Source organism: Emydura macquarii, unplaced genomic scaffold (genome assembly GCF_026122565.2).
Source record: "Emydura macquarii macquarii isolate MOO-44397 ecotype Brisbane River unplaced genomic scaffold, CSIRO-AGI_Emac_v2 contig_2948, whole genome shotgun sequence".
In the NCBI taxonomy this organism is placed as follows: domain Eukaryota; kingdom Metazoa; phylum Chordata; order Testudines; family Chelidae; genus Emydura; species Emydura macquarii.
The window spans coordinates 1,208,282-1,224,904 of record NW_027133085.1 but is presented as its reverse complement, the minus strand read 5'-3'; the positions used below and the strand labels follow the sequence as shown (position 1 = coordinate 1,224,904).

The window sequence follows — 16,623 nt, the reverse complement described above, 5'->3', positions numbered from 1 at the left end:
TGTAGGGGGTGGATTTGAGATGGTTCTGGTGGCTTCTTCAGTTCACCGTATCCACGATGATTGAATTTGGAAGCGGGTGGAAGAAGAGAAATTCTGTGTCTTTCACTGGCACATAATACTTTTTGTCGGCCCACTTGCATGTTGGCAGGACCAACACAGGGGTTTGCCATATGAGTTTGGCAGGGTCTACGAGAATCTCAATAATAGGAAGGGCTACTCTGGACGAGGCAGAAGAATGTAAAATGTCCACTAGTTTATGGTGTGACTCGGTGATCTCCTGTAGTGGTATCTGTAATGCCTCTGCCATCTGCTGGGCCAGCTCCTGAAAAAGCTTAAAGTCATTTGTCAATGACAGTGGAGAGGTGTCACTGTCTAGTCTGGTGATGACAATCAGAAATTAATTTGGGGGGAGCTTCTTCAACTTCAGCTTCTTGTTCCTCCCTTAATTGTTCAGGGGGCTCGGATGCCCTCGATACAACAGCCGAGGGAGGGTGTCTCCTTGGCTCTTGATAGGCCACGTTAGAGCTATGGGAAGCACGGTGTCTGTGTGCCTGCCAAGTGTCCCAGTACAGCCATTAAGAAGGTGGTTGGTATCATGACTGCCCATACCAGGGAGGCTGGAGATCAGAGGAGCCATACAATTGAGGTCCATACTGGAAAAGAGTACCATAAAGTGGGTGAGAAGAGCAGCAGGAGACCATATCCTCTTGCTCACTGACTCAGTGCTTGAAAATGGGGGTGCACAGTATGATGTTGCCAGTGAGTCTGGAGCTCTGGGTGGACTCAGTACCGGGGCCCAGTACTGAGTAGAAGTGAATCCAGTACATCAGACTCCAAAAGGTCTGTCATGTACTGGAAGTCTGGCAGTCCTGAAGACATCAGGACCAGTAGTGGTTGTCAGTGCCAAGATGTTTGCATCAAACGAGTTGGTAATGTGGACCTGATACTGAGGTCTGCCAGTGTCTGGCGTGTTCGAGGCAGTACAGACTTTGATGTCTGTATTGAAGGAGCCTTCCCCAGGACAGATTCTCTGGATTTCTCTTGCCCCGTTCGTACCGATGATTCCTTGCCTGTGCCCATAGGGTCCTTTGGCAGCCCAACATGCTCTGTCAGGGCTATACTGTGCAAGCTTTGGTATGGTTTCAGTGCTGTCAGTACCAATGATACCGAGCAAGCTGGAGATTGTTTTTGGTACAGTCAGGGCTTGCTGTGGGGACTCACGGCCCTTTTCTTAGAGGCCTTGTGTGAATGGCTCATGGTTGTCTTCTTGGGCTCATCTCCCTTAGATGTAGGGGGTGGTGTTAAGGCCTCCCACTGTCCAGGGTCTTGGCATGTCTCTAAGGGTGGTTGAAGGGCTGCCTCCATTAGAAGAAGCTTATGTTTCAGTTTTCTATCTTTTCTGGATCTGGGCTTCAGTTGTTAGCATAAACCACACATCTGGGGAATGTGGTTCTCTCCCAAACAGAGGATGCACTGAGAGTGTCCGTCAGTCTCTTGCAACTGAAACACTTCTTGAAATCAGGAGAACCAGGTATACCCTGTCCTGGGGGATCCCCAGACATGGGGTTAGAGGGGTTCAAAGAAAAACGAAGTCTAAAATAAAGCGGGTTTTGTTAATTTGTTTTTTGGTAAATAAAGGAGCAAAGAAAAGAAAATGGAAACTCCAAAAGGTAGCTAAAATTAACAATTCTAAAGCAGTTAACCATCCGCTAATGGACAGCTAAAGCGCCCTGTCTAGCCAGGGGAGGCTGAGAAGAAACTGAGGAAGGTTTGCCCACACAACGATGGATAGCCTCGTGGTGGAGCATGAGGTGGGGCAGCGCATGCGCAGGCTGAACAGACACTGCTACCAAAGTTCTCCAATGGGTGGCGCAGGGAGGCAGACACACCTACAGTGAAGCTACCATAGGGACACTACTCGAAGAACCTTGCATAGCAACTCCAGTTATTGCAGACCTATATTTTTCAAATTCCACTAAACTTGGACTTTTTACTCTGATCATAAGATGGAAGAGCTTTGATGTATTTCTTGTTTAACTAGAAATGGTGATGAATAAGCAACATCCTGACAGCACAGACTTTTTCAGCTCCATGGGTATGGGGCTATAATAATGAACATCCATGCCATTTTGGCTCAAAGAAGGTGAAATGGGAGAAGAAGAATATTCACAGACACCTCAAGTGTCATTTCCACCTTAAGATCCTCTGCACTACATATGGCATTAGGTGTTTGACTGGGGAAACTAAGAAAAATTTCAGTTTTGCAAGTGAACTGTAAGCATTCTGGTTGTGATCTACTAGTGTCATTGTAACTATATTAACATTGTCATCATGCACTTACTAACATTACCACTGTAATTTAAGAGAAGTGCAAGAGACAAAGCTGATTTTGTAAGTTAAATGTTCCTTGTGGCACGTGGTTAGTAAAACAGAATACTTACATCATGTGTGGTTATTAAGAAGTTAAAGTTTCATACCACCAAAATACTCCAAAATGTACCGTTAGCCATGAAGTATAAAAGTAACAAAAATAATTTTGAAGCTATAAAAAAGCCACCCAAGAAGGCAAGACATACATGTATACGCACATCTAGATGACTGGCTGGTCAGAGCCCAATCCAAGAAGCTCTAACATTCCATGCAGATGACTTGCTATTTATTTCAGAAGTTGGGCCAAGAGATTAACTGAGAGAAAAAATTCTGCATTCCCCTAACTCAGAGAATCATCTTCACTGAGACAGTTCTGGATTCAATACAAGGCAGGCACTCCTACCACAGGACAGATACTTCAATATATGCAAGGCCAGAAACATTGACAGGTAACTCAGGTCAACCAGTGATGTTTTACCATAGACTGATAGGCCTCAAGACTTAAAGCACTCATGCAACTCCTTGTGCTTGACTAAGCAGGAGGCCCCTGAAGCACAGGTTAGTACAAAAATACATGTCCAATGTAGAGACCTGTTTCTTCTACTGATGATACCCTAAAAAGATGTCAACTCTTTCCACTGGTGGAATCAGTGGAGCAACATCCTGAAGAATGCCACCTCCGTTAACAATGATTGTCTCAATTGCCTCAAGCCTGGGTTGGGCTGCTCACTGTCAAACTGATGTCAGGAACCACAGATGCTGTGACACCAGGAAGGATAAAATACACAAAATCTGAAAGCCAAGTCAGATTGGCCATCAAGTCCTTTCTCCCCAGTATTCAAGGAAACTTAGTACAGGTGATCACTGAAAAAAACAAAGCCATTTATATATGTGAACATGCAAGTGAGCTCTGCAAAAAGGACATTACACTGTGTGGAAGTGGTGCATAAACCATCAGATGCATCCCATAGTTCTTCATCTGGCAAGACAAAACTTCGTGGTGGACCAGCTCAGCCAAAATCTTCAAGACAAACAGTCTTCGTTGGTCTCTGACTGCTTCAAAATTTGTTGCTGAGTCCAAATTCAAGAGATCTTGCTAAATCACAGAACACTATCTACTTTCATCTATCTGTTAAAAACGTCTCCATTATTGTGAGTAACTGTGGATAATATCTCTCTTCAGCCACAGTCCCAATCTCAATCTTGGAGTATATATTATACATCTCCATCCATGGGACATCCATGGGTCCATATCTTCTATAAAATGGGCTCTTTACAGTCATCTGAGCTCACAATCCAGAAGCAGAAAACAAGAGCATGTTTGGTCATCTTGTAGTGAAACACTTTATTGATGGACTGTAAGTTAATATATTCCCTCTGGTGAAAGACACAAATACCCACCTGGGCCTTAAACTTAGTGCTTAATGGGCTAATGAAACTCCTTTCTGGATCCACAGCTTATTGCCTTAACAACTGGAAGGTTAAGGAAGGTGAGCAAACTCCAGGCTCTTTTGGCTGACCCTCCTTTTACAATCTTCAATACATGATCAAATGTTCCTTCACCTACAACCAAAATTCCTTCCAAAAGTGGTGGCTTATTAACATGGTAATAATACAACAAGTCTGCCAGCTTTCTTTCCAAGACCACACTTCTCCATCAAGGAGAAGTCAAGTTACATACACTAGATGTGAAATGGGCATCAGGGCACTGTCTACCTAAACTGATCAAAAGAATACAGAAAATCACTCAGGCATTTCTTTGCCCAACATCTGTACAAGTGGACTAAGTTCTGCACTGAAGAATGTAATAAATTAGCAAATGTTCTGGATAATGACATCTCAGGTGTGCCAAGCTATCTGATTAAAAGGGCTACAGCATTATGGGGAAAGCAGGTACAAAGCACCAAGAAAGAAAACCATCACAAAAGCTTCAAGTACTGTAGCACCAAGGATACCAGTTCAAAAGTGTCAAATACTAAGTGAGAAGCTGAAAACCCTTGACATGAGAGGAAAATGGAACATGGGCACATTGAGACTGTCTCAGCATAGGCACAAGTGCACCGAGACCCAAACTAAAATGAAAGCTTATTGCATGTACATGCATGCACGCACGCGCGCATGCACGCACACACACACACCCCCAACAACAAAGGAACTGAGTGGGAATAAAGCCTAAACGAAAGTAAGGGAAACAGCAGCAATCATCAGAAGAGCAGAAACAAAACCAACGTACAGCTCAAGTGAGGAGCTTCTTTGATGACTGTACTCAAAAAACAGGCATGAAGACTCTCGAATGGACTGGGCACTGGTAGTTGAAAGAGGCACAAAAGTGAGGCACTCAACTACCAGTGCCTGAGAGGTTTATAATGCTAAGACCTAGAGGAGTTCCCAGCCTGTTTTGTGGTGGAAGGTAAAGACCTGCGAGTGAGAATTCTGTGTGCATTTTGTTGCCAAGGCAGGTGCAGGTGAAATTATTCTCAGATTTTTTTTTAAAAAGACACTAGATACAAAATCATGTCTTCCAAAGGTAAAATTATTCAAGCCCAAGATAAGTCATCCACAATGAAATCACCCATATCAATTTATTCATGGATTTTATATCAGTAATAAGAATGATATGTGAATACACAAAATATTTTATATTACATGTATTTAATCATTTTGGGATCCAGTTTTCTATTAAAATATCAAAAATAATATGCCACACCTCGATTCTATTTTCTCTTTATCTTCCTTTAATTCATTTCCTCTCTCTTTTCCTACTATTGTATTTTTTTCTTTTTCCATTTTTATTATTTCATCTCTCCTCTCTTCTTCCATTTTGCTTGTTACTGTTCCACCTTCTAACTGTTCTACCCTTATTCTCCCCTCAGTTTCTTCCAGTCTCTCTTTTCCCCTTGTCCTAGTGTCATCCTCCTTTCCCATCACATAATATCTCAATGCTACCCCTCAGTCTTCTCCCTGCTCTTTCAATCTCTCTGTCCCTTCCAAAATTACTGTCTTTGCTTGCCTTCTCCACCAACTCACCACTCTCCTCTTCCACAAATCCTAACATCTAATCAACTCCCAAATCACGTGGAGAAAGGACGACAGAGGGGGAACCACTGAAGGGGAAGATATTCTTTTACCACTTCTCAGGCTGGAGATCAAGGCATGGGGAGCTATCAGAGGATTCTTCTTTGCACACAATAGAGCAGAGGGAGACTGAAGTAGTGGAAAATGCTTTGCTCACTTGCTCCCTTTCTCTGAATGAGAAAGACACCTATTGACTCCAATGGTAGGATCAGGCACTCTGTTCTAGAGCTACAGCAGGCAGACTGAGCCCAAGTCTCACTCACTTAGAGAACAGCTGTTTGGTAGGGACAGTCCTGCAGACCAATCCAGTAATTGTCTCATGAGGTACACGACCAGTTACCTTGCAGCCCTGTAAAAGCCTGCTTATTATTTAAAAAAAAAAAAAAAAAAAAAATAGCCAAATTTAACCTAGCTGTAAACTGGAATAACTCCACTGAAATTAAATGGAGTTACATCTTTTTACCTCAAGGGTGAATTTGGCTCCTTTTATTGAAGGCTTTCTATTTAATCCATGTCAATTATCAAATTTTCGTTTGCAAAGTGCATAGCTTGCTGATATTTTTAACAAACAATTATGTCAAATTAATTGCACACAAATCACATCAATTGCAAAATTGATTGCTTATCCAATCCGCAGATGAAACAAACACACTTTGAATTAACTACATAAAAAATGCTTACTTTAATAGATGTGCCAAAAACATTTTGGTTGCCCTTCAGTGTTTGTCAACAGCAAAGGTTTGTCTTTCTCAGGCTTTAATGACTAGTTCTACCATGCTCTCCATATCAAATACAAAAGTTTTAGAGTGGCAATACATAATTACATTATTTTAAAATCTCTGAGTTTTTGAATTAAGGAGAAAAGGTACTGTCTGACTACATTTTTTTCTTCTATTATACAGACTCAATCATACAACTCATAAGAACAAAGCATTTACCACATCTATATTAAGTAAGATAAAGATGATTTTACCAATCTCAGCATTAGAATAAGTAGCATAATTTATAATGGGAAACAAGATCTATGCTAATTAACGTTATCAAGTCCTATATTGTGACTGGATGTGACCAGATTATTACTTGATGAAAGCATCCACAAGTTCTGTCATCCCATGCCACATGATGATTAAACATTTAGCCTCATCTTTCACACGTTATCAACTTGTTCCTAGAGAACAATGTAAGGCTGAAACCGGTAAAGTGATTTTTAGGGTTATTACTGGTAGCCACTGCCATTAAGGCAACCCAAATTTGGAAGTTCATGGAGGTACCCTGATTATCATAAGACACAAATTAAATTAAGTAAAACATAATGGAGAATACAGAGAGGGGTTCACCCACATTTTATTTTTCTATCAGGCTTCTTTTTAAAAAGGTCGGCTTTCCCCCCTCTCCTTTACAGTAGTGAGTTAGGGTCAAAAGGCTCAGTTATGTCCTTCAGCAGGCTTAGCCATGGTAGGGAGGAGAAGGAAGCACTCTCCCCAAGAGGCAGTGCCTGCCAACATGCCTAACATCATGCTTTCTGGGTGCTATGAGCAACATGTAGAAATATGTCCCTTGTTGCACCTGTAGAACAGGTATAGGCAACATCTACTGCAGCCCTGCTAATACATGGTATGAGGCCTCTAACCCTGCTGGCAAGTGCCACCTCCTCCCACTGACTTCCAAGTCTGGCAATCATATAATGGCTGCCTTATGCACAGGTGCTCTAAGAAGTAGGGAGAAAGCACAGTCTCCTGTTCAGAATGCCCAGGGCAGCAACCACAATTTGGCCCAAATGCCAAGGTGCATATTAATCGTACAGCTGTAGAGAACCCGTATGGCTTGTAGTCACTGCCTATGGAAGAATACAGGAAAAGTAACTGTAGCTAACAGGACATGCTAGGAATGTCCCCTAACTTACTTCAAAATCCACATTCATTTTCATGAGCGATGAGTACATTCTTTGCTGCAAAACAGCACTGTTCTTTTGTGTTCGGAACTTTAGAGCAGTTTTTTGCCCCATCCCAATTAGGTAACATGAAACCATTTCCTAAATACATCAGAATTCAATACATTTCAAACTGCATAGTCAATTCTTAAAAACATCTATTTTTACACAGCTTGTAGTAAATATAGTTAACATTTGATACACTAGAATTTAAAACACAGCATATTACTACTAAAGAAAGCAAGATGGGTCACTGGAGCATAACTAATCCTAAACTATTTGGATTTCCTTGATAAATGGCCTGAAGAGTATTGGAGATTGTTACCTGCAAAGGTGTCTTCAGTTATAACTTATAACCTTAACCATAAGGTCTTAAACTTAAAGTGTGTTCTTCATGATGAGTCACATTTTAACAAAGATGCTTTTTCTACTTGATTTTTCAAGAGCACAATTGACTTGCATTTGCCAATTGGAATTAACCTACATTATATTTTTTGTAGTTTCAGTGAGAAATATGAAATTCCCTTAACCCATAGAAAGTTAGCAGTCCCAATTTAGGGACTGATCCTGTGAGATAAAGAGTGCCCTCAACTCACATAAGACTCAGTGAGAGATGAAGGCTCTCATCTTCTTGCAGGATCAGGCCCCTAAATAGGCTCTCATATCCAATTAATTGATATACATCTGTAAACAGAGTTCCAGAATAGGATGAGGAACAAGTGGAACACGAACACACGTTTTCCACTGTTTTCATATTCCTAATTGTGCTACACCACATGCTGTTTATTTAGCCCTGTTCATATTTTAGTATATTTTAATTAATTCGTCATAAAACATCATGGATAATAAGTGACTTTGCATCAAGAAAGTCAACAATTTTCTGGTGAATTTCTTGTTGTAGAAGTACAGCATAATACAAGAATGAAGATTTACTAGTTTGACACTTTGACGAGCTTTGAAAGAATCCTATTGTTAGTGGCAAGTTGAAGTACTGTGTGTAATGACTACCCTGGATCAGAACATAGTGATAGCGTAGACATGAAAAATGTGTGTTAAATCCATGTGTTTGTCTAATTATTAACCAAATCATTGTATTTCCCTGAGTAATTTTTCTTAAAACACAAAAAAGATTCAACATATTTAGGCTTGGAAGGATTAGATTTTTATCAATAAATGTAGATATTGCTCCCCCCCAACCATATTTCCATTGATAACTGAAATATACAGCTAGGCTAGAGAACTTGTTAGAATTTGACTTAAGAATTTTTACTTTATATATTTTGACATGCGATGTGACAATTTATGTTTTAAGTTATGAAGCTTTAAATTCTTTAATCTCAATGTCTTCTGTCATTAAATAATTACTGTTTGACCCCACAAGCAATAATTTCCTGTAACTTAACATTTTTTATAGATTTAAATTTTCAAAGTGCTTAAAAATAAACAGCAATATTACTTGTTAAAATTATTAAAAAAACAAAAACAAAAACAGAATTCTGCCAGGCCTAAATATATGGCATGTTACATTGTACCTCTATATTATAACTTGAAGAATGACATAAACCAGGGGTGGCCAAACTTACTGACCCCCAAAACCTCCTCCCTGCTGGGCAGAATCATCTAGCCCCACTACGCTACCTCAGGGCAGAAGCTCCAAGCTCCTCACCCTAGTCTGGTACACAGAGAATGGGGAGGCAGGGGACATCGCGGCTCCTCAAGTCACAATTTAACTGTAAAAGAGTTGCATGCAGCTCACGCACCACAGTTTGGCCACCCCGACATAAACAGTTAACTGCACAAAAGTGATAGCCAAGCTGCACTGAAGACAAACTTTTTGAAGAAAATTTAAAATACATAAACACCAGGATATTTTCTTAAATATTCAAAAAAGAATACCATATAGAGGTGATACTAAAATGAGAGTAAACACAGATTTGTTCTTCAAAGTTTCATGGTTGTATTCTACATTTTGTACAAATACCAGTTAACTTACCAACCAGAGAAAACATCCCAAGATTATGTGGCGTCATCAGAGATTCCATCCAAGAGAAAGGACAGCAGTTCAAAAATCAAATAGCTACATTCACTACATTATGAAGTGAATAGAATTCAAGCTGATAGTACAGAATTAAAATAAATATTTATTTTCCAGGAATACTAGACAATGTAAAGCCTATCAGAATAGAAAAACCTCAAAGAATGAATGAATGAAAACCTCAAAGACTACACTTCAAAGATAAAATTGAAATGCTAATACTAATTATACTAAATCCCTATGATGAAACCATACTTTTCATACAATTCAAATTATGTTCTGTTTATGATTTAAGAGTATTTTGATTAGTATCACTCAGTGACAGCAAGTCATGGCAAGAATGGCTGGATATGAAAACCATGTAACTCCTTCAACTTTTAGGCTCCATTCTTACAAAGGTTTACAATGTGTGCTTAACTTTATGTACTCTGAGCAGTTCCATTTGACTTCAGTGGGACTATTCACAGTGTGTGAAGTTAAGCACATGTATATGTTTTTACAGGATTCAGGCCTTAGTTTTTAAAATCAAGTGTTCCATATTTTATTTAGAAGATCTGAATAATTATACTCCCATCCATTATTTCTATGAAGCCAGTGTACTGAATTGATGTAATGTTACCTAGATACCAAGGTGTCATATAAAAAAAGGAATGTTTATTTTTTATCCATCTGCAGAAAACAGCATATTTGTTGGACTGCAGCATAGTACAGCAGGTGAAATACTTGGAATGCATTTCTGTTATGATGAACACCACTCTTACCTCGTCTTCCCTCAAACACATCATTGATTTCTCTCAACAACATGGACATGTCACTCAATTGGGACTCCCAAGCCTCACAGAACACATCAAGATTTTCTTTCGCAATCTTACTAGATGGATGTAATGTCAATGTTTCTGCAGCAGAAATTATCTGAAGAAAATGCAATCATACAGGAACAAATGTTTAAAAAAAATCTTCTCATGTGATATTACATGCTAATTTGTAAATGCCTCCACGGACTAAACAAGAAACAATATCAACACTAAGAAAGGGTTAATATTACATCTGTTTAGCAAAGACCAGTTACATTTCTAAGGCCTTTAGCTAGACCATTCTGGTATTAAGTGTATTCATGAATACACAGTTTTTAAGAAATTAGTATGGACAAAGTGTTTCAGCACACTAAACAACAGGAAAGAGAAGTAAAAGAATAAAAGTATTTAATGACATGCTAACTTTAGTTTCATATCCTGCAAGCTATTACTAATTTGAATAATCCTTAAATGTGCAAATAATCCCACTAAAGTCAGAAGAACCATATCCATAAGTAAGGACTATTCATGTGTAAGGATCTGCAAGATTATACTTGCAGAACTGTTGCTTGTTACAACTAAATATATGACATTTTCAACTCCTCCACTTTAGTCTGTTATAGTCTATAAAAATTAGGTTCGTTTGATTATGTAACTTTAAAAAAAAATTACTTATATAGTTAATGTTTGCCATGCTGTTGTAGCCATCTTGGCCCCAAAATGTTGGAGAGACATTACCTCACCCATATTACATCTTTTATTGAACCAATTTATGTTGGTGAACGAAACAAGCTTTCAAGCTTACACAGAACTCTTCTTCATGTTTAGGAAAAGTACAGAGCGTGTCAACTGTGCTTCTTCAAGATGAGATGAAGACATGTATTCCACTTAGGTGTGTATGCACCCAGTGTGATAGAGCCAGAGAATTTTGTGTAGTAATACTCATAGGGGGCAGTGCTTGTGCCTTCTGGCCATGGACCCTCCCCTGGCTTTATGAGGAACTGCCCTCAGTTCCATCGCAACGAACACGCAGAGACTAGACTCCAATGCAGATGGGATGGAGGGTGCAATCATTTCTTCTTTAAGTAGATGCAGCCGTGTATTCCACTTCGGTGACTCACAAGCAGTACTTCCCAGGAGGTAGGGCTCAGACTCTACCTAAACAAGAACTGCAGGACCACCCTACCAAACCTTTCATTCCCCTGGAAGTAATGGCATAATGGTTTGTAAACGTATTTATGGATGACCATGTAGCAGCCTTGCAAATGTCCAATATTGAGATGTCAATGAGGAACACGACTGACTTTGCCTGCGCTCTGGTAGAACAAGCTCGCACTCACTGAGGAGGTGTAACCAAAGCTGTTTCATATGCAGTCTTGATACGGGATGTTATCCATCTAGAGATCATCTGTGAAGAGACTGCTTGCCCTCTCAGACAATCTGCATATGACACAAACAGGTGAGGCGAGGCTTGAAATGGTTCAGTCCTGTCTGGATAGAAGGCTAGATATTGCCTGACATCTAATGTATAGAGATGCTGCTCCTTCAGACACAAATGTGGCTTAGGAAAGAACATGGGTCAATATGCCTTCCGGGTTCAAATGAAGTTGAGAAACTACTTCAGACAAAAATTTTGAGTATGGCCATAAAGTCACTTTGTCCTTGGAGAATTGTGCATAAGGAGGTTCTGTCATTAGTGCCTGCAACTCTCAGACTCTCCTTGCGAACGTTATTGCTACCAGGAATGCAGTTTCTAACACAAAAGCAGAAAGGGACAAGATGCTGGGCTTGAACGGAGGTCCCATTAAAGACGCTTGGACCACGGTAAGGTCCCAAAAAGGAACCAGCTCTCAGATCGGAGGATGGAGACGAAGAAGCTCTTTTAAGAATCTTGCTACCATTCTCTGTTGGGGGCTGGTTCCGAGCCTCCAGCGATGGCAGCAACTCCACGGCTCCAACCCATTGCCCTGCTCCTGTCAGCCAGGATGGGTGGTGGGGGCCCCCTGGCTCCAAGCCACTGAGTGGCAGGGATTCCGTGCCTCCGAGCTGTGGGGGCCCTGTTACTGTGAGCTGGAACAGGTGGCAGGGTGCTAATTAGCTATATACATCTAGAAAAGTCACTAAAATAGAGAGGTTGTGAGGTTAGGAACCACACAAGCTCTGACTCCAGACATGACGGTAGGAAGGAACCGAGGAGGATCAGGGCAACACTGTCTCATACAGCCAGGTGAGGAGCTACGGCCACAAGTTGAGAGTGTCATTCCCCATGGGTACTGCTAGGCAAAAATATCTGGCTTCGGTGCGCTGGGCATGCACACACTTAAGTGGAACATACAGCTGCATCTACTCAAAGAACAGATTGCTTAGTATAAGTAGTTAATATATAATCTTGAAAACTGGTCTCTCACCAAGAGAAGAAGGTCCAATTAAAAATATTACCTCACCCACCTTGTCTCTCTAATATAATTAGTGACTAAAAATAAATACTTAGCACTTTAAAAGAAGCTATTTGTATTGTACAGGGGTATTTGCAGGCAGGCATATAGACAAATACACAGTGAATGCACAATTAGGTACAGGATTGCTGTACAGAGGTAAGGATGAAGTACTTGGTGCAGTATTGTTCTGCCTAAGAATATATACAGTTATCTGTGTATATACTTGTGTGACAACTGCAAAGAGAATTTATCCACAGGTACTTACAAATGATTAGTCAAATACATTAGTCTGTAAAATATATTTTAAATATAAAACACTATCTAAGTACTAATTACTATATTAGGCACAATATTGTTAAGTCCCTGAAGTAGCTGGTGTGCTGAATTTACAGGTGTAGTAAAGGCATAATTTTTTATTTAGGTAAGTATGTAGGTGTTCCTTTTCATGGTTGAAATTCATCCCTGTGCCAAGGGCCAGTGAAGGCCTATGTAGCAAAGAAGTCCTGTTTGAACTCTCAAAACAGGAATTAAATAGTTCATAAGCTTTATATTGATCCTCTGCACAGGGGTGACAATTGCCCTACATAAATAAGAAACTAAGTGGTCAGATCTGTGGGTGGGTTGTGGCCACTTTGCAACGCACTGCTGGCATACCTTGGCCGCAACACCCAAGCAAACAGCCCATGGAGGATAATCCTTGTGATCCTCCAGTGGCACAGGGGCGCAAACAACACAGTCTCCTTGCTGCTGGCATGGTGGGAAGAGGGGTGCATAGTCAATGAAAAGGAGGCCACAGTGAGGACACCCCTACTCTACATCTGTCCTGGGCTAGGTATTCAGCCCCAAGTAGCTGGTATAAAGCAAAAGAACTTAAAGCAGCCGTGAAGCTATAGCACGTGCTGGAAAAACACACAGGGTAAATGTGAGCTTTATGCCAGCTTTGCACACTTCTTGATTTGTTCTCGGAGCATTTTAGATGTACCAGAGGATCTGACTTGGACATCTTTCTAGAAATATTTATCTTAGTGTATGTCCATTTTGCAAAATTCTACTTAAAATGTGATCAAATGAAAGGTATGTATACCTGTGGGCCGGTGACCTGAAAGGTGTCTTCTGCATGTACACAAGTAATTTCAAGTGGCTCTGTTCCAGAAACATGCCTCAACAAACGACATGTCTAAGAGAAAAGTTAATATATTTAGAAGAGTGAATATTATAATAAAGAAGATATATCAAAGAAGAGTACACATTTTCTTGTCATTGCTGAGAAAAGGCGCAAACCTATCAGGTACGATACATTTTTCAGAAATTGCACCTGGAGTACAAAACCTGTATAAATTATTGGGTCATAATTCCAGCAAGGGGTTCAAGTGAGATCAAACCATGAAAACAAGGATTGAGCTGTTTTCCCCTTTACTTCTCCTTCTCTTTACCCTTTGTCCCCCTAAATCTCAGGGAAGTTGTAAGAAAAGAAGTTACATTAGAGAGTGTCTAACTGTCTGACCTTCAAGTCGGGTAATGAAAGTTACCAGACCTTACAGTCAAATTAACTTGATAATGTTTACACATATTTCGGTTTCTGGTAACAACTCCAACATCTAGGTTGCTTAGCAATTTCCACATTAAAGATTCTCGAAACATTTTTTTTTTAGAAGGTTTAAAACTTCCATCATTTGATAGAGGCCAGAGAAGAGTCTTTTCTATGACCAGAGAAATTCTGTTCACATCTGGCAGAGTTACAAACTTTTGAAAATCACTGTTTCCCTTCGGTGATTTACATTGTCAGCAAAATGTTGGTAGAATGTCAAAATGATAACTAAGTACAAACATTTTAATCTAAGATCAAGCCCATGTCATCACCAAATGGCAGTACCATCCCTACACCGCACTGGGATTCCCAAGAGCAGGCAGCCTCTCCAGGGATACGTCTACACAGCAATCAAACACCCACAGCTGGCCTGGGTCAGATGACTCGGGTTCATGTGCAGTGCAGATGGTCAAACTTGGGCTGCAGCCTGGGCTCTGGAACTCCATAAGAGGGGAAGGTCCCTGAGCCCAGGCTGCAGTCTGAGCCTGAAAGTCTACACTACAATTTTATAGCCCCACAGCCTGAACCCAAGTCAGCTGACCTGGGCCAGCTATGGTGTTTTATTGCAGTGTACCCATACCAGTATACACTAAGAGTGGAGGGGAAAGAGAAAGCCAGACCAGGCTCCCCACAGCAATCCTCCCCTGACCTCACACATGCCGTCTCCTCCTCCTTCTCCAGGGACATCACATGGGGAAGGAGTTCCCTTACATCACAGAGGGGGAATAGACAGAGCTGGGGGGCTGGTTCCTCCAACAACAGCCCATTCCCCTCCTACCCATCCTGGGACAGCCTTCTTCTGCCTCCGGCTAACATAATTAAGTCCTGTAACTCAACATGCACTGCAATGCTGAAGACTCAAAGTTCTGACTCTAATGATGATGCAGGATGGGAGGAGGCTGTTATAGTTGTAAACAACTTTTTTTTTTTTTTTTTTTTTTTAACTTTTTAAACTTTTTTCCATATTTAACATTAAAGAACATTATTTAAGTTGCAAAGTCTAACAAATAAAAGTTTAAAAAATTCCAGAATTTATGTTGGCTGTGCAATCTTAATTCTGTATCATTGTGAGTATGCATTATGACACAGTCTTTAACTATCTGAGTACATTTTTTTCCAGAGGACCCTGCCTCATTCATGGCACAGGATGGAGAGCGCTCACAGAATGAATTGGCGTTGTACAGTTAGGCTGTTCTCTGTAGAAATTGTCAGGTGTGTAGAGAAAAAAAGAAAGGGGACTGCAGAAAGAGAAACGATGGTCTTGCGGCTAAGGCAGGTGAATGTCACACATGAGAACTCAATTCTATCCATCTATGCCAAAGACTTTCTGTATGATGCTGAGCAAGTCACAAATCAAAATGTTGGCAGATGGCCTTTATTATGTATTCCTCATTTTCCTGTGTGCCCAACTTGAGATACCTGGGGCTGGATTTGCACAACTGTTGAGCACTAAACTACCACTGAAGTTAATTTGAAGCTATAGCCATTCTGCATCTCTGCCCATAGGAAGTGTGGTCTTCAGGAATGACAAAAGTATTGTGAATTAGGGGCTCACAAGTTCTAATCCTGGCTCTGCCCGATTCAGTGTGACCTTGGGCAAATCTCTGTATCAATTTTCCCCATCTGTAAAATGGTGTTAATAATGCTCTCTTATTTCAGAGGAAATGTGTAAATAAATTCATTAATATTTATGAGGCACTCAAATACTACAATGATGAGCACCCTAAAAAAAACTGAAGAATTAATGCTTATTAAGTATTCACTGCAGGCTTTGACTTTGGATGGTGTGCAATATATATGGCAGATGCCACACACTGAATGACAAGGATAGAAGTATTGAACATGTCTCTTTCTCTGAACACCATCAATCCTGTGAACAGAATGAGGAAGGGGGCTGGTGGAAAATACATAGTATATGATTATGTACTTAAAGGCTATCAAAACAAATGCACAAGGGGGAAGAATTAAGGTTTTAAGTGTAAAGCCTGGCATTTCCTAACTTTCAAATACTTGACTCTGCAACAAAAGCACACTTTCAATATGGATTTTTTTTGTACGTTGTAATACTATTTGTGTTAATTTAAATACACACACACACACACACACACACACACACACACACACACACACACACACAGAGGATATGCAATATAGTCGAGTTGAAATATGGTCCTCATAACAACATTTCCTGATGGCTGTTTAAATTTTAAATGTAACATTTTGTTGCATTACATCAGCTTTTGAATTTAATTCATCTGAGCCAACATTTCCACTGAAGTCAATGGGAGCATACAGTGTGCATCCAAAGACAGCATTTGTTCTTAAAAGAAAATGAAAAGAAAGTAAAAAGACAACAATACTCATCTCTACACTAATTTCATAGTGTGCATCCA

The 16,623-nt window shown here is 40.3% G+C and overlaps 1 protein-coding gene across 9 annotated transcripts in view; it reads right to left on the bottom strand.

Annotated features, from left to right (window-relative positions):
* Window positions 1–16,623, bottom strand: part of CTNNAL1 (catenin alpha like 1) — a 162,127-nt gene that overhangs the window by 46,774 nt on the left and 98,730 nt on the right. For all 9 annotated transcript variants that reach the window (XM_067569890.1, XM_067569891.1, XM_067569895.1 and 6 more), the window contains 2 exons: window positions 13,727–13,819; window positions 10,172–10,322 (listed from right to left, as the gene is read on the bottom strand). In XM_067569890.1, coding sequence (XP_067425991.1) covers window positions 10,172–10,322; window positions 13,727–13,819 — 244 coding nt within the window. The remainder of the gene's footprint in view (window positions 1–10,171; window positions 10,323–13,726; window positions 13,820–16,623) is intronic.